The sequence below is a fragment of the Cariama cristata genome, unplaced genomic scaffold (assembly GCF_000690535.1).
Source record: "Cariama cristata isolate BGI_N322 unplaced genomic scaffold, ASM69053v1 scaffold3551, whole genome shotgun sequence".
Taxonomy (NCBI): domain Eukaryota; kingdom Metazoa; phylum Chordata; class Aves; order Cariamiformes; family Cariamidae; genus Cariama; species Cariama cristata.
This window is the reverse complement of record NW_009600883.1, coordinates 70,516-88,840: the sequence shown is the minus strand read 5'-3', so window position 1 is coordinate 88,840 and position 18,325 is coordinate 70,516. Positions and strand designations below refer to the sequence as shown.

Below are 18,325 nucleotides of genomic sequence, written 5' to 3'. Positions count from 1 at the left end.
AGCAGGAACTAAAGGCATTTCATTCTTGCTTAATATCACACCTTGGAAAAGTTTCATACCGAGCAATTGCAAGGCTGTATTTATGCTTTTGTATTAGTCATTTTACAACTTTTTTATTTAGCAAAGGATGAGCCAGTGAGATTTGAAGTGGTACTTGCAGAGGAAATCTGTCATATTTAACGGAAAGTATCCAGGAAGGTAACACAACTGCCAATCCCAAATGAAATACTACATAAAGAGAGAGAGAAATTTTCATGATGCCAGGTTTCCAAGGACTGGTTCATTCCATAGTGTTCAAGTAATGCTTTAGTGGTTCTTGCTGACTCTTGTTTCACTTCAGTTACTTCCAGGATTTCCATTTTATAAACCTCTTTTAATCACTGCTGTAAAAGCTCATTCTGAGTTAAAATTCAGTATGTAGTTAATGTTCCAAGAAATAACCATGCCTGCCTCCCCTCATTCCCAGCTTCCCTCTGTGTTGGAAATCCAATTTCTAAATCTTTCATTTGCCAGTTATGGGATGGAGGGAGGGAGAAAAAATTATCAGATAACATTGATCAAAATTTGTCTCCTAATTCAAATTCAGTACTTGTAGATATCTGTATAAGCAGAATAAAGAATGGCTAAAGATTCTGATATTTCACCTGACTGCTTGCAAACACTGCAAAAAAAAAAAAAAAGCACAGTGTTTCAAAGGTGCATTTGAAAAAACGCATCATGTATGTAACACTTTGAGGGACTGAAAGGTATCTTTAAGGAGTGCTGGCCTTACGTCTCCATCCATCCCGTGTTATGACAGTGTAAGAACCACAGACTGGCGGGTTCTGCTCTTCTCTCTGAAAACCTGGTACCACTCTGTGGGCAGGGGCTCTTCGAAAATAGCTGTCACATACATATGTGCTGCTGGGCTGACAGTTTCTAACTCAGCTCTGAATTTCCTTCGTTTTTCTGCTTGAATGACTGGTGGTTCTTAGTGTCTGAATAGAGAGGTTTTTTGTGGCTTTAGCTGAGAGCGGATGGTTTTGGAATTTTCAGCTGATGCCTCCAATGGTAAAAGTCTCAATAAGAGATATCCAGAAAGGGTAAAATCAACATCAGTTTGTAGAAAAGACTCTTTTTCATGCATGTTTCCAAGGAGCAGGCTGCTTAGATCAATTAAGTAATGTAAAAAACATCCCCACTAAGCAAGTCCCCATAGTTCTATTTTTCCAGCAGGAGACCAGAATTATGCGCCTTATTTCTGAGGTCACTTCCATAATTGCAACAACATACATTTTTTGTAATAGCTTTTCCCTTTTAATGGATATTTAAATGGAGGTAATTAAATATGGTTATTTCATACCCATCTCCTGAGAGGAAACATAACAGCATGATGAAAATACAAGTGAATTGGAAGTAATAAATGTCTACTAAGAAGGACTGCATTTTGACTCCCTAAGTAATATTGGTTGTTAATTGTTAAGACTCTTGGAGTGATAATGTGGAGATTCAGACACCTGCCATACTATACAAAACTGGATTCCAAAATATTTCAATTTAGTACGCTATTATTGAAAGTGTTACTGCAGTCAGAAGTACCAGGTGTGTATCTCAGGGATAGGCAGTCATGAAATATGATATGTAAAGCAGAAGTATAACCTTCTGAAAATCAGATCCAGTTGCTTTCCTCTTCTGGACTTTTTTGGGGCCCTTTTCTAATCCTGAAACTCTCTTGTCTGTGTCTAATCAGTGGGTTGATTGACTTGTGTCACTGTGCCAACACTTCAGTCAAAAACATTGTGTTTCTTACACTGGAGCTGGATCCACATGGCTATATTGCAGGTCATGTTAAATGTAAGGCAACAAGCCTCTAAAGGTTGGGAGTTTGCATTGACACAGGCTAAACCTAAATGCTCAGCATTTCAGATTTCTTCTCAACATACTGTAATGTCTTTGGCCTCTAAAACTGGGGTAGGCAGTGACTACCTATAAAACCACCAGCTGCCTTGTGTCCAGTTAGGCAGCAAAGGAGCAAGACCTCCTTATCATCTGAGTTTTCAGACCTTTTTCCTGTTCACAGTCAAAACTTGAAAGGTAAGAATATACAAAAGAACGTTTAAAAAAGGCAAATAATGTCCACAGACCTTCTCAAATTCTGCTTTGAGTTCTGGATGGCATCTGAGAGGGTTACAGTGCTGGTTCATCCCTGCCTGTTCTCACAGTAACATCTCTGAACTGTTAGCAGCAAGAAATTTGTTTCTCAAAGCCTTTCAAGTTGTGATGGAGGAAAAACCAAACTAAAAAGTGGTAATCAAAAGTCAGTAATTTCACATTGCCTGTGTTATGCTGTGGTGTCCTGATTCTCCTTTTCTTGTTTAATAATAATATTACAAGAACTGAAATAAATGTGATGAACTGCATTTCCTATCAACAAATGCCCTAGCCTAACTTTGTCAGTCAGTCATTGCCTGCGAAAACTGTTTATAGGATCATATGTGTTTCTGCTATGAACATTATCCCTTCTTTCCACCACATTTACTCAAAAAATAACAGAGTAGTCTAAACCTAAATGAACTTATAAAACAGATCCATACAGAATTAACCACAAGCAGTTTTACACCACCTGGGAGTGTAAGTTAGCTGTCTGGGCTTCCTCGGTAGTTAATTGGGAAGAAGAGATACATTTTAAGGGAGATCCTGTCCTATTCTAAGAAAAAGTCTAAGGCAGTTGGGATGAATGCCTTCTGAATGGGTTCCTTTATACTGAGCTTAACTAACTGTTGTGGGTGAGACACCTCATTTCAGCAGGCTCAAGTTCAACAAATCCCACTCAATGCACTTTGGTATGATATGAATGCCTGGGATTGCAGGGTAGGGCCTTAAGAGACCATCCTTTGTTAACTCTTTTGTTTTTCCCCTCCTAAAATTAGAAAAGAAAGATAATTTTAAAATAGTAACAAAAATAAAGTTAGATATATGTGGAGAAATGAAATCTGCTTCCTGCCATTCTCCCGAAATAATGCTTCTTCCCTGTAAGACATAGAGATCTGGGGCTGCAAAGCAATGGATCTGTAGCTCCCCTCCAGCTAACATCTGTTCTATTCTACCTTATTATTTCTGAAATTTGGGTAAGCACATACAAAAGAGAATTTGGCTCTGAGTTTAACTGAATTCTTTTAATTGGTAAGAATGTTTGAGGACAAGGCAAGGGAAAGGGAAAGGGAAAGGGAAGGAATAATACCTGAGGGATGTTAACAAGGAGAGACTATAATGTCCTCAACCCCTCTAGGATAGAGACTAAGAGGTAGATAATTACTGTTTGTGAGAAGTTACCAGGAGGTGCAGTGAGGGACAAACTGCAGTGAACCATAAAACCACTGACTCTGCTGAGGCCATGATTTTTAGTCTCCAGCAGAGTTACAAATTTCAGTTCCCAGGCTCATCTTTTGAAGGACTTTTTTGCTGGAATGAGGCTAAGGAAGAGCTCAGGAAGTCCTCCAAAAAATGAGGAGGGTACTCAGCATACCTAGACAAACACAAACTTGTGATTTATATGGATCAACAGAAATCAACTCATGAACTGTACATGTATGTGTGTATAGAATAAAAGTCCTTCCTTGTATTGTCTGCTCTCCCAGGATAACCAGTAGCACTGACAAACTTTGTTAAATTCTTTTCTCCTGTATACCACTATATTTCAGTGAAGTCAAAGCTGCAAAAAAAACCATGAATAGTTCTGATCATTCTGATTTTTGGCAGACCAAAACTTATTTATAATCTCCAGAGGTATTTCAGTGGTCATTGTATTTGAATGCACTGCTAAGCCTGATATTCATATTAACAAAAAGAAGCTTTAGATTTGCTAATTGGAAGTTGTCATGCCTTTAATTAGTTGAGTGACTGACTCAAGACAGTTTCCTCTCTTGCAGGAAGATTAATGTAAACTCCCTTTAACAGTGATTAATCTTATCTATTGTATTCACATTTTTACAGAAGTGAACAAAATACTTGTCTAGCCATGACTTCAGATGTGCTGTAAAAGATAATCTTCCAAGATTGACAGTAGTAGATTATTATCAACCAAGCAGGGAGCTGCAAGGCACTTGAGTGCATATTTTAGAAGGTTTATAGACAAGTGCTCCACAGATCTAACTCCAAAAATTCATCCTCAGTACTAAAGTTAGATATATTTATAGAGACACACATGTAGATATGAGATGTATAATGTATAATGACGATTCTTTGATTACCTTTACATTATAGCTGAAATGAGGTGTTTGTATATTCCCGTCACTTGTGGTGTGTATTGGTTGGTCTAAGGTTTACTCGGGGTAAAACTACCCTTAAAGCAAACGCTCAACTCTGTGTTATATCTCTGAACTTGTAGGTTAACTCCATGTGGTTTCAACTTCAGTCCTTTAACAACAAATTATTATTTATGTAAACTGTCAAATCCACACAGGACAAGCAGCTGCAGAAGAAGAATCTGAAGCACATAAACCGTAGTGAGAAGCTTAAGGCGCCCATAAGAGACTAGTCTTTCCCTTTCTGTATTTAGTCCAGTAAGAGTGAATTATTCATTACAATCAAGCTAAAGCTCCCCCAGTCTCACCATTTCATCCGCAAGTTTGTTGAAAATTAAAGCTCAGTGTGAAGCCTCCAGAGAATTATTCTAAGTTAATAACACCTGCAAAGAACAGAGATTTCACTGTGAGGTAAATTACTGTGTGATTGCCCACACATCAGCAAAAATTATAATTGGGAGAAACTGAATATTTTCTCTGTATTTAGCTGGTGAGGATTTTGTGGGGTGTCATTTTACGTTAAGTAGTAGAGTTATAATTTAGAATGTTTCACAGCAACCGATTGTGTTTATTTTAACAGAGAGATTTCTGTGAGAAGATTTCTATTGCTGTCAGCTGCTATTGCAACTTTATGCAATACACATTTAGAAACCTTTCTTAATCTTAGGGAAAATTGTCAGAGACAGGCTTTAAATTATGGAATTTTTTCCTCGTGATTTCTTGTAAATTTAGAAGTTGATACTTTTCCCTACCTAGCTGTATCTCATTAATAGCAAGCTAAGTCATGATTTTGATCTCTACATCTGTAGCATATGTACACTCCGCAGCTCCCTAGACAGCAGTGGAAACTACCTAAAGTGTACATTTTTGTTTCTTCCAGATGTTTCAGAAATACACTCATATCTAACATGAAAAACTCAGGTGGAGCTCCTAAATCAAATTGGATGTTAACTCTATTATCTATCAAAAAAAGGACACAGAAAGAAAAAAAGTCAAATTGTCTTATCTCCATATTGCGCTGCATTGTTATACACTGAGATATTATTGTCTGCATTTTCCATGAGCCCAGTATCAATTCACAACTCATGTTTGGAGCAGGATTCAGGCTTCTGCCTGATGACAGTAACACAACCCCAGCATGAAATGGATAAAGCTTGTGTCATTCAAGGTAGATCTTCATGGAGAGCCTTGGACAGACCTCTTTTTGCCTGTCCTTTGAAGAGAACCAGCTGTGGTCCACAGGCCAAGTATCCTTGCTAGCAAGATGTGGTGCTGAGCTCAGTAGGTTGCTCAGAGACTTAGTTGCTTGATTCAGGCAGGTTGCTGTGCTAACACGACGGGTTGTGCCTTCTGGATGGGAACTGCTTGGGCTCTGCCTGCTCATCTCTGGGAAAATGTGCTTTGGTCACTTGCAAAGTTACATGACTTCATTTAAATCACAATTTACTTATATGGTCACAGTGTCTGAGCCTTACTTACCAGCAAGCTCTTTGCTCTGGAGAATATACTTTTTAATTATGCACTGGATGCTGCCAGGAACCTGTTGGTATAGCCTGCTGTCCCTCTCTATTAATGTCTTGGCACCCTTCTCATTTCTGGGCCATACAGAGAAAGCTCAGGTGCTTGTCTCACTGAACTCAAACTCGGGAATATAGTCATAGCTGTTGGGTTGGGTTTTTTTTTTTTTCCTTTCTTTTTTCTTTTTTTCAGTTGTAACAGGGAAAAACCAACTGGTTAAAGGCTAAGGGAAGAGGAACATATCTAGGAGAGTGACAACTGGTTTCAGATGTGTACTTTTAGTGCAGTGAAACTTGCTTCAGTGAATTCCTGTTATACGCCTTTTACAGTTACTGGAATAAAATGTCCCTGGTGCCGAAGGCAAACACATAAGAGACAGGGAACTCATAACTGCATGAATGTGTTAGACAATGATATGTAGTGGGTGCTGCTGCTATACATAATAGCTGAGCTCTTCTTACTGCAACACAGCTAAGGGCTAATATAACACAGGTTCATTGCCTTGGATCAACATGGGATGTATTAAAAAATAATTTGCTGGGCAAGATGAGGCTTTTCAGGCTCAGATAATCCTACTGCCTGCTCCAGAGGTTGCTGAGAATTGTAATGAAATAACGAATCCCTACTGATGGACTAATCTTCCTTTTCCACAACACTTCAAAGCGTTTCCCTTTTTGACTTAAGAACAGAACTGCGGGTAAGCGGGCCTCCAGCACAGGATTGTCTGTGAAAGTCCTGCTGTGGGCTCCCAATTCAAGCTTGTCATCTCTATGTCACTGCTCATGGATCATCCCAGAGTTTAACTCAGCTGTCACAGGGCTGGGGGAAGCCCTGGTGTTTGACTCAGGGCTCTAGGGAAGAGGAGAGGAAGCAGGTGTGTTGTGTAAGCAAACCTCCATGTGTCAACATCCATGCGCTTGTCAGCCGAATTTATCTGCTCCAGCTGCACTGCTCTAAGAGTGGATCTTTCAGTATATATTTATCTGATGTATTATGTGTCTGAAATGTGCTGTCAGTTTCCTTCAGAGAAGAACTTCATGGCATACCGAATGTAATTACGAGGATGATTTAGCATCACCATAGGATCCCACAGTATGAACCAAAGTACCAGCTAACAGCATCCGATTGGGCTAGGTGCTGTATAGTGGGAGTTAGCCCCTGTCCAAGAGAAAAGTGAAAGAGGCAAGGAGTTGACTGTCATTTTACAGAGAGGAAAACCAATGCACTGAGAGAATGTGTGCTGAGAAAGCCACTGGTAGTTCAGAGGAGCAAAAGTGGAAATCGGAAAGAAGTGTTGTGCTACGGGCTTCTAGTTTGTCTTTCAAACTCTCTGTGTCATGTACAAATGTCGGTTGTTTCAAAGCTGTTCTTTTCAAAATGTGACACCCGTGGAAAAAATACTTTAAAGAAGGGAAGATAATGGCCAAAACTGAAAGAAAGGAACCGAAGGTATGAAAACCAAATTCCCACTTAGTTGAGTTCAAAAGGATGTTTTTCTGTTCCTGCTGTGTGTTACAGATATGTACCTGAATTTGGATGCTTGTCTTTGAATTATGTTGTGAACTTGTCCACAATTTATGGGAATTTGTGTACAGGGAGTCACATCTATCTCTAAGCTTGAACTGTTGTTGGAATTTAAATGTTGTAAAAAAAGAAAACATGAAAAGAAAAAAAATCTGGTTTTCTAGGTTGTCCTGGGGCCAAGAAGAATGAGTTCCTGACCAGTGTTTTGGATGCATTGTCCACGGATATGGTGCACGCAGTCTCTGATCCATCATTGTCTTCTAGCCGGTGGGTTTCAGATCCTTTTTGTGTCTCTTTAAAAGGATTCTGGCAGTGGTGAACGAATTGTTGAGGCCTTTGAAAAGTAATTCTTCTTCTGCCATCACAAAGGGTACATTTCCAAGGACCTATCTAGGAGAGTTTACTTCAAAGTTACCACTGTGGACTATGTCCACTAAACAGAGATGTGCTTGATAGCTGAATTCTCAGCATCTTAGAGTTTTATCTGTAGTTGCTAGTGCAACTGTCTCTCAGTCTTTGTTCTCCTCTCAGTCTTTGTTCTCCTCTCTGACTTTACTTGTTGAATGTGTGCTACCATCCTGATTCATGTTTTGCCTAGTTGCTTATAAAACAAAGCAATGCTATCAACAGTCACAGGTGGAATTAAAAATCCGTAAGTGCTGTCAGACTTTGGGTGTCTGCAGGTTAGGTGCTTACCATCTGAAGAGGAGGTGGCATTTATTGTTATAACTTACTCTGTAATTCACTACATTTGGGTGGTTTATCTCTAAGAACATCCATCACAGGTTGTAACTGGAGCCTAGGTATTTGACGATGCTGACTGTTGACCTACTTCAGTTGGATATATTATGCATTTTAATGTGTCTGCCATCTATGAAACTGTCTTTTTCTCTTTTATTTCTGTCTTCACTTTCCTCTGTTCCAGGAAATGAAAGGGGAAAGTACTGTTTTCTGAGTATGGTGCTGACCTCAACACAGTTTCAGAGAGTTAACTGAGAGAGATTCTGGCCCTTAATGTAAAATTTAGGGTATGGTTAACCAAAGTGAAAAAAAGAGGGATTCACTAAAAGAAGCTAGTGTCCAAAAGCAGGGAGGTTTATGTAACAAAGCATCTATCAGTGATTTAACTATTCTGAAATAAAGGTATAAACTGAGGTTTATGTATCAGAATTAAGACTAAACTCTTGTTTTCCATTTCAGGGTTTCAGAGCCTGATCCAAATCATACTCTGGAAGAGCGAGTGGTCCACTGGTATTTCAAACAGCTAGATAAAAATTCCAGTGGTGACATTGGAAAGAAAGAAATCAAGCCATTTAAGAGATTCCTAAGAAAGAAATCAAAACCCAAAAAATGTGTGAAGAAGTTTGTGGAATACTGTGATGTGAACAATGATAAGTCCTTGTCAGTTCAAGAATTAATGGGCTGCTTGGGAGTAACAAAAGAAGAAGGTAAAGCAGAAACAAAGAAACGCCATAGTAAGAACCTTTTCTAACTATCTTTTTCACTAGATTCTTCAAAGCTGATGAAGCCTGATATTTGTATATGCCAGAAGTATACAAAATAAAAGAATACACCTGTCTGTAGCTAATGCAGCTGTTGCTTAGGGCAGATGGCAAGAAAGCTGCTTCTGTGTAGGCAAACCATCACTTTGCTCGAACAGAATCAAAAACTTCCTGATGATTCTGACCATTAAATGTATTACAGTAGGAAACCTAAGAGGATACGATAACATTAACAGTCACTGAAAAGCCACTTTAATGTTATTACAGTACTATGTCCTGAATAAGGGGAAGTATCACACCTGTGTTTCCTGCTGGGAAGGAAGCACATTGTTGAGCTTTCTAATGACTTCTCATTTCTCAAGTGTGGTTTAGAGATACAGCAAGGAATGGGGTCATCTGCCAAACAGCTGGAACAACTGCTGGTACCCAGCCACCTTACCTTGCTGCCAAACTAGCAGAAAGGGGCACAACTAACTACAGTGTGTAATGGTCCCTGCAGAGTTCAATCACACAAATCCTAAAAATGAAGAAGAATTAAAAAAAAATACATTTTAACTGACAATAGTAGCTCCCATGCTGTAAGAAGTTGTAGAACAAGAATACAGGCAAATTGTTTTGTTTGCCTGGGACCTTAAAATGAAGCCAGGGCAGTAAAACAGAGGTGTCATAGGAAATGAAAAGCAAGTCAAGTGGGAAATGCAGTCAGAAATAAAATGGTTTCCACAAAATTGGTTGTATTCCAATCTAGAAAGGCAATACTACAGAAAAACGCATTTGTACTAATAAAGTAAATTGTCTATGTCTCACAAAACCAGATCTCTCAAAACAAATGTATCAAATCCAAAATTTTTTGTGGCCCAAATAATAATACCTTGCAATTTTCACTTAGGTGATGGAGATAAAAAAAAAGAAGTATATGAAGGTGGATAACTGTTGTTATCTTTATGTTATAAATGCGGAAACTGAAACATAACACCTTATTTTTCATTTACACTATTTGGCAGACTAGTGTTTTAAAGTGGAGGCCATTATTGTCACTTCATATGTTAACATCCGTTTCAAGACGCTTTTGCCCTGCTGCAGCTGGCACTCCTTGGCCTCTTATCGCAGGTGAAATTTGTGTCCAAAATCATTGCCCCAGGACATAAAAGAAAGCTATAGTAAAAACTCAAAGCAAAACCCAGTTTTTCCTCTGCCCATTCTGGTGAAAAAAACAAAGATTAGGATAAACTGCCTGTTTTGGAAAAGAAAGTTGTAAGATGCATGAAATTATATGAAGATCACACACAGATTTAGCTAAAATAAAAATTACTTTCACCATAACTGGAGATTTTTAACAGAGCTTCTCCAAAAAAATGTAGTCACTAATGAGAACATTCATTTTTGGAAGGAAAAAATACCTCAGAACTTTTGCATTGAAAAACTAATGGCATCCAGTTGGAAAAAAATTCTAAACCAAATCATTTGGTTGCTTTCCTAGAAATACATACTTTTAAAGACAAGACGGTAAAAACTGCTTTTATTGGAATATCAGCTTTCTGTTTTATTTCTCCTACTTGATAATTAAAATTTCCTCTCTGATAATCCTTTCACTTGCACAAAAGAAATGAATCACCGTGTCACTACAGCTGGAGTTATATTTCTAGGAGTAGATGAGACCCTGTCATCCGAGGTGTGAGAGCTGAGATAAGGAGGTGGCTCTGTATCATTCTGTGTGAGTCCCAGGTGTCTTGTGAGAACCATTTGAAGGAAAATAAAAGCCAGAGAGCTGAAAAACATACTTTCTCAGGGGAAAACTAGTCGCTGCAGTATTTTTTAAGGTCCAGTTTTGCTCCTCTTTGTCCCAGTACAGCTTGATTCACTAGCGAACTGACATGGAAAACCAAGAAAGTGGGTTCCTCTCTAGCCTCCCAAGTTTGCTTGTGAAGTTGAATGGGCCAACAGAGTCATGTAGCTGGTGGTTGTTGGGTTTTTTTTTTCCCATTTAGAGCACTGTCTTGCACTTTACGACTAAGAAACTTAAAAACCAGCGATAATCCTGTTGTTTTACAGATTAAATGTGAACAATGTCTTTGGCTCGTAGAGCTGTTCCTGTGCAATATCTTTAAGGAAAGTGAATGCTTTCCAAACAGTCTGCTTGTCCATGCTTCTTTACCCCTAGGGATAATAGGCTATATTTGCTACTAAAGACTTAATAAGTTTGAAATGCTCAACACTGACTGGATGCAATCTGTCCTAAGCAAATGTCACATATTAACTGGCAAGAAATGCTGTCATTCAACTTTCATATAACTCTATGAAAGAAGCAAAACCTGTATTGAGGAAAGAAAAAAAATGGGTATTTCAATGAAAGATCTGAAATATTTTATCTCATTTATTGAGAGATGTGCAGTTTCCCTCCTCTATAAAAATACCATTTCAGAATGAAGGCTTCAGTTCCTGGGGGTGCTACATATTACTTGCAAACCATATTTATAATGTTTTCTTTTCCTTCCTTTAGCGGCACCGAAAACCAACACTGAGAGCACTTCGTCCAGCAGGCAGGTGGGTATCGAGGAAAGGAAGATTTCCATTCCTGCCTTGCCCAGCTGAACTTCTTGGGGTTTTAGCAGTTGTTATTGTAGCTTCAAACTGCATTCATCTGCCATTCTGCAGACTTGTCAGGAAAACGTAGAGCAGCATCCTGATTAACAAATTTTGACTTCGATTCTAGCTAAGGAAAGCTGAACCAGACAACTACAAGTGCAGAGTAAATGTGCATGAATGCAACGTGGATTAGGACTGCATGTGGATGTTCCTAGTAAAGTGTAAATTGGCATATAGGTTCGTGATAATTAGATGAGTGTAACTGAGCCCTCGTATGAGTCTTCTGCATTCCTGAATGACAGCATTCCCATATACTTTCAAATGTGCACTGCTTTATCTTCATTGATCTTTTGCTTTAACTGAATTCCATTAACTTTCCTGTGTATCACATTATAGACACAAACTTACATTGATTGTGAAAAAAGCCATGCATTTGCTGTGCCCTATGAAAATCTATACATTTCATAAACCCCACTGAATTATTATATGCTGGTTTTAAACACCTTTTAAAATCTTACTGTAGTGAAAAGGTCTGTCACTTTCAAATGCCTTTGCTGGCTGAGCCAAATGATGCTGGAGAACTAGGATTTGCATCAGCCTGCTGATGCATGTTAAAACTAAAATTGGTTAGGTCTGCAGAATGATTGTAGCAAATAAAATGTCAAGTGCCCTTACAACATAATCCGTGATTTGTTTTTGCATCAATTTTCTGCAAAGACTTAATTTTGTTTTTCTGAATAACACCAGTGTATGTCATTCGTGGAGTTTTGGCTACTCAAGGCATTCAGAGCTACAAAAGGCACAAAAGCAGAGTTTTAAAATCAAGGAAATGTACACATTGAAAAGGAGGGACACAAGTGGAAGGAAAAACGGTTAAAAAAGGGTTTCTTATTTGTGTGTGTCTATTTTTATAATCGTTAATCCTAAAAATTCAGTTTTCTGGACAACATCGGCACAATTTCCCAGCACTTTTGCATGGGTCTGAAGAAGGACTCATGAGTCTACCAGTTATTTGAATGGTCTAGTAAAAGAATCATCTTCATACCATTCTTGCCTTTTGTATTAGAGGAAATAAATGATTAATGCCCACAAAAGCATCAGTAAATGATGAATTGTCTTAAAAAATATTCATATAAACATCTTATAAGAACAGCTCAGGTAACCCTGCAGCTGGTAAAATAGGAATTTGGCTAAAAATATCCCTAAACCATAGTTGTGGTTAATGTCTTCCCATCTATCAGAAAGCTAGATTAATTTGTTAAAAACTGAACCCAGGGTGAACTTCCCCACAAGCAAAGAGAAATCTTCCTCTCATTGTTGCTAGTCAATTTGTTACCTGCTTTATCTCTGATTTGTTTGATGTTAGGTTCACACTTCCTAAGGCAAGCTCAACATTGGTTGTGGGTTCTACCAGAGACCTCCTACATACCTTTGAGGGAATATAAAATATTCTCACAGCTAGAGGGATGTGATAAGTTTCTGTTTGTTTAAACAAATGTTTGTGGTCTTAACTTTGAGTTCCCCCCGCAAATCACTTGTGCTTTAAACAAGGCAGCCTGAAAACAATTATGCTGTCGGAACTCAAAAACATTCAAAGGGGTTATTTTAATTATATAATGGCAATTACTGGCACACGTGCATTACACTTGAAGCATGACAGCCCTCTCCCCTTTCTTGTAATCTGATCCTGACTCGCAGAATCTGTAATAAAAGTGTCCTAGAGCGTCTATTTTTTTTAATTTTGTCCAATAATTTTGCTGACTCAGCACCAATTATTTTAAAAGCTGTTGCTGACAAATGATAGCCTTGAATTAAGGCTGGCTCAGCAAACCATCTGTTGGCATTTTCATACTCGAACAATACAAGGCTGCAACTGCAGAAGGTGGCTTTCATCACAAAAGTTTTCACTTGAAAGGAAGTTACTGAAAAGCAGCTGGGCTGGGTAGGAGCTGCTCAAAGGAAACCACCCCTCTAAGAAAGGGTGATCAGATTTGCACCACTCAGGAGACGAGCACTAAAGAGCTCAATTTCTACTAGTTTATTGCGGCCGTTCAGTTGTATATATGTTTATGCGTGCTTAGGCATGTATTCATGAATATTTTTTTCATGCATGTGCGCATCTGTAGGTGTACACGCACATAGAAGCTTATTGAGAGAAAGTGGGTATAGATACATACTAATACGCAGTCTCACCTGTGGTTGCTCTAAAAGAGGTCAAATACATGATGGATCTGACAAAACTGGGATAGTGGGCAGGTATATTTTCCTTGCTCAGCTCCACCCTGTCCAGCAAACATACACGTACGTGCACGCACACTGTCAATGAGACCCAGAGGGTCTTTTGCAACCTATCAAAAAGTTTACAAGGAAAATATAGATGGTTCATAAGATTTTGGTCAGCAGCCCATTCCTTATACATCACGTACCATAGAAAAGTATATAGCACCAGGGGCTTGCCCTGGCAGTTGCTAAAACTATGTGTTTGACAGGTATAGATTTAGAGAGGTCATAGGTAAGAAGTAGTAAAGATGTTGCTCATACCCTTGTTCATAGATTCCATGAAGGCCTACAGGGCAGGGATTTTTTTTTTATTCCCCATATATACTTGTGCAGAACTCTTCTTCTGATAGTGGCATGTGGAGACTGCTGAAAAATAGAGCTAAATGTCTATAGTTGATTACTTGAAAACATCATTAATAATGCAAATTTTTCCAACTTTCTTTCAGCAAGTTTCTAAGAAGCAAGGATGAACATCTTGCTGATCCAAGGCAGATCTCTTTGACATGTGGGAGATTTCCTCACCAAAAGGCAATAAAAACAACTGTAGTATTTGCACTTTGTACTTAAAAATGTAAATTCACTTTGTAGAAATGAAATATTTAAACAGACTTTTTTTTTTAATCTGTGAAAATGTAATGGCTAGTTTTGAAAAATTATCACATACAATGTATGTGTATTCTTTTGTTGTCTGAGATATGTAAAACGTGTTGGAGATGTAAAAGTTTGCATTTAAACCATTTTTTAAAAAATAGCTTTTTGGCAAACAGTAGCATAGAAACCTGATTCTATGTATTTTGGTTTCAATAGTATGCCTTGTTTTACTTAATCAATACTGTCATTTAAGTAGAGTTATGCTGAAAAGTCTACTGTATTCTCAATTTTGTCCAAGCAGTGTTGAATGTTTCAGGTTTGTAGGACTGAGAGAAGTGTGTAAATTGTTGTTTATTTGGTTTTGCAGTTTTTAACTGAACAGATTTTTCATCGGTGGCAAGTTTTTATTTCATTTTGGTTTTATTGTTATTATTATGCTTTCCAAAGACCATGCAATGACAATGCAACCACTAATGGATTCAAAACAGTTATTCTACAGTTGGGATGCTTGTAGAAAAATGTATCCTTCTATCCATTTTTGAAGTGCCTTCTGTTATACGTTTTGGTAGGATTTTTCCCCCTCTTTGTTTTCACTTGGGTTATTAATACAGCAAACCAACAAGGAGTAGGGTGGATTGTAATGTCACTCCGGTCTGGTTCAGCCTGGACCTAAAAGCATGTTTCTGTGGTCAGTGCAAAGCAGGAGCAGAGTTTATATGGGTCAGAATTGTAAATCTAACTATGAAGAGACAGGGAAGGCTAACCAGAGTGTTCAACCTTTTCTCCTCTGCACCTGGCTGCCCCCATCAACTCTTTGTTTTGCCTCGGGGTCCACTGGAGGTAAAGCTGAACAAATTATGAACAGTTGCCGTCAGGAGGGACTACTCGCATCGCCCCAGCCTGAGGCTTTTTCCTTGCTGTCCAGAAGAAGTTCTCACAAGTTTTCATACCTTCTCTGTCATTTTTCCCCCCCAATGCCTTTTTGTATGTGTGCCTGAGGGGAATAAGAACTTGCAGATGTGAATTTAGAGCAGGGGAGGCAAGTAAAAAACGTTCAGCTCTTGAACAACTGTGAGTTACAAGCAGCTGGGTTGATCGATGCAGTGGTAGGTGGACTGCTGGCATCTAGGAGCTGACAAGAAAAGTCAGGAATGTTGCAACAAGCAGTGATTTCATTCTGGTTTGTTTAAATAACATGTGGGAATTGACATGTGACTAGGTAATCGTAATAGCACCCTGGCTTAAGCTTGTACCTGGAAAAGTGTTTTTGCAAATAAAAATATTTCATTTCAATTTCAACATATGCTGAAGTGATAGGAAACACTGTATGCAGTGAAATTGTACCCCAGAAATTGTGTACTCTAAGCTTTGGCAGCAGGAGGAACCAAGATGCAACTGTGTGTTATCTTGTATTTTTGTTTTAAAAAGTATTTGTTATTCTTTTATACTGTTAAACTTTGAATTTAATCTTCTTTATAGATTAAAGATCAGTATGTTATCAAACTATGCTGGTGGTTTTTCTTCTGCAACACAGGTAGCCATGTTTGGAAGCAGGTACACACAGTGGTGACTTCACCACCGTGTTGAGTTTACAAGAAACCTCATGACCTCACATTGTGTCCATCTTCTTTTCTTCCCTTGCCCATTTATTGAATTCTCTCCTAAGGTCGTTCATGCCTTATTCATACATGCCTTTCTCAAAATAGCAATTTTGAGGCCAGATCCTTTGCTACTACTATCTCTGTATAGCTTCAGCTTGGTCTCTTGCCTCTGCTCAGCAAAGTGCAATGTGACATAGATAGAGATCACACCTTTTCCCCTCGGTGCGAGTGTGAGCTGCTGGGCAACTTTCAACCTGACTGGAAACAATGAGGAGAGAGAGGTAAACCCTGAGAATATTCAGCATGTGGTTAGGTGGGCACAGTATGGTTAATAGCAACATTTTGTAAGAAGTACCTAATTCCATCACTGTGGCCTTCGGAGACAATATAAATGTAGGCAATCAAACATTTTGCCATGTCCATGGTTTGAAATGGCAGCCCATTTAAACTGAGAGGGTGTGTGGGGAGGCAAATTTGGACCTTGATTATGCAATGAGGAGCCTTAAACACTTATCAAAACACAAATAAATGCTGTAGGCATTCTATTAGCTGTCCAAAGACTTCTACAACATAGAGTCATTTGACACTACAATGACTGAAACATGAGGTATTTCATCTTTGTACATATTTCTGTGTCATCACATTTATGGTTCATTTCCATTTCCAGCCATTACACCACTTGGCTATAAGCAGTACTGAATTCTTATAGTTCCTGTTAGAGTCCAGATCCCTAACTGGAACACACCTGAAAGCCTGCTAAATTCACCTTGGCTTCTTGTATCTCTCATATATCCACAGGATATTTAAACTGGGAAAAATCTTGGCCCTTCTAGTTGTAACCAAGCATGGCCTTGATACCAAAAAGGAAACCATGTGGATAGGCCCTTAGGCTCACTCTACACTACCATTGTTTATTTAGTTCCACAGTAATTAATTAGTTCTAGTTTTTATCCTATTCCATGTGCAACAATTTAGTTTCAGTTTTCATTCTCTTCTTATTGAAAGCACAACTTATATTCTGCTTCTCATTGACCAATATTTGTTCTAGTTCCAGCTATTACTGAACAGATTTATTTAGTGCTTTTATAAAGCGTAAGTAGAAGACTATTAAGTTTTAAAAATGTGTATGTGTTCAGTGATTTGTCCAGCCTGTTGCAATGTCCATTAGTCAACAGGCCACACAGTGAGAAATGTTCCATGTTTTGTCAACACTTTTGGTAACTTTCTCATCTTGTTCCCAGCCCTAGAAGCAGGCCAACTTCATAGTTCCAGTTTTAACAAAATCACTTAATTCTCAGTCTTCTCCCAGTCTAACAAAATGCCTACCTTTCAGATACTCATTTTGCAGAAATGGGACCTAGATGATTGCTCAGAATGACAATTTTTCTTGCTAGTGTCTTTTCAGATACTAAGAGAGCAAAAAAGCATCAGTTCATATGAGCATGAGGGAGAAGACTTAAACTAAATATTCACTGCATATAGATCAAGGAATACACTGTACTTTTCTCATTGGACCAGGCTGTCGCCCTTCGTAAGTACCATAAGGCAATGGAGAAAGCAGGCATTCCTAGAAAGCTGGAAGGAGAAACAAAAATGTAACTGCATCATTAAAGACATGTAAGTGTATCCATGATTTGACAGATTTAATTAATATTTTCCTTTTACAGTACTAATAAAAGATGGTTTAATAGAGGTTAAGAAATCTTCCCTGGCAAAGATAATTCAGCTGTCCTTTTAAAATATTTATGTATTTTATATATTGTATAATATAACAAGGTTATAGAAACTAGTGTGAAAGAGTCTTTAATGCAGCAAGTGAAAGGTTTATTACTTTCGTTTTCTTTAGGATGGCAAATTGATGTCATTTTGGAGTAATTACTTTGACATTAAATAGCAACCAACTAAGTTTATTGGTCTGAAACATTAGCATGATTACAGTAAATTACTGACACAAACTGTACTCTTTGTCCCATTTAATTGTTTCAGTTCAAGTTTTAGAAGTGAAAATATGTGCTTTGTTTAAAAAGCATAAATAATACATGTTATTTTTTTCTTTAAACAAAAGCTCATGTGGAAAGCCTTCAGAAGAACACAGAACATCCAATGAGGGGGGGCGACAGGGAGAGAAGTTTGTCTGTTTTTTATCTAGGTTAACAATAGAAATATATGCAATATTTTGCCTTTCCTATGTTCACCTTCCCTATTTTGTCATACACTTTGTCCTCTGACTAACGTTGCTGCTGGAATACAAAGCCTATTGGAAGGGAAGGTAGTGAGAGTCCATTCTGTGCATGTGAACAATCTTTTCCATAAAATACAGCCATCTCGATCTCCTTTCCCTAGAGACTCTCTTTACTCTTGACATCATTTCAATGCATAGGATTGCTTGCTTCTTATCAAACACAGAATTCTTCTTTGCATGGGTGTGGAATCAATTCTT

At 38.2% G+C, this 18,325-nt stretch overlaps 1 protein-coding gene across 1 annotated transcript in view; it reads left to right on the top strand.

The window, feature by feature from the left end:
* Positions 1-14,397, top strand: part of SMOC2 (SPARC related modular calcium binding 2) — a gene marked incomplete at its 5' end in the record, with an annotated part of 95,617 nt that extends 81,220 nt beyond the window's left edge. Inside the window, 4 exons of the mRNA XM_009710203.1 lie at positions 7,490-7,592; positions 8,526-8,800; positions 11,328-11,371; positions 14,140-14,397. Of these exons, the coding sequence (XP_009708505.1) occupies positions 7,490-7,592; positions 8,526-8,800; positions 11,328-11,371; positions 14,140-14,163 (446 nt within the window). The remainder of the gene's footprint in view (positions 1-7,489; positions 7,593-8,525; positions 8,801-11,327; positions 11,372-14,139) is intronic.
* Between the last annotated feature and the right edge of the window lie 3,928 nt (positions 14,398-18,325).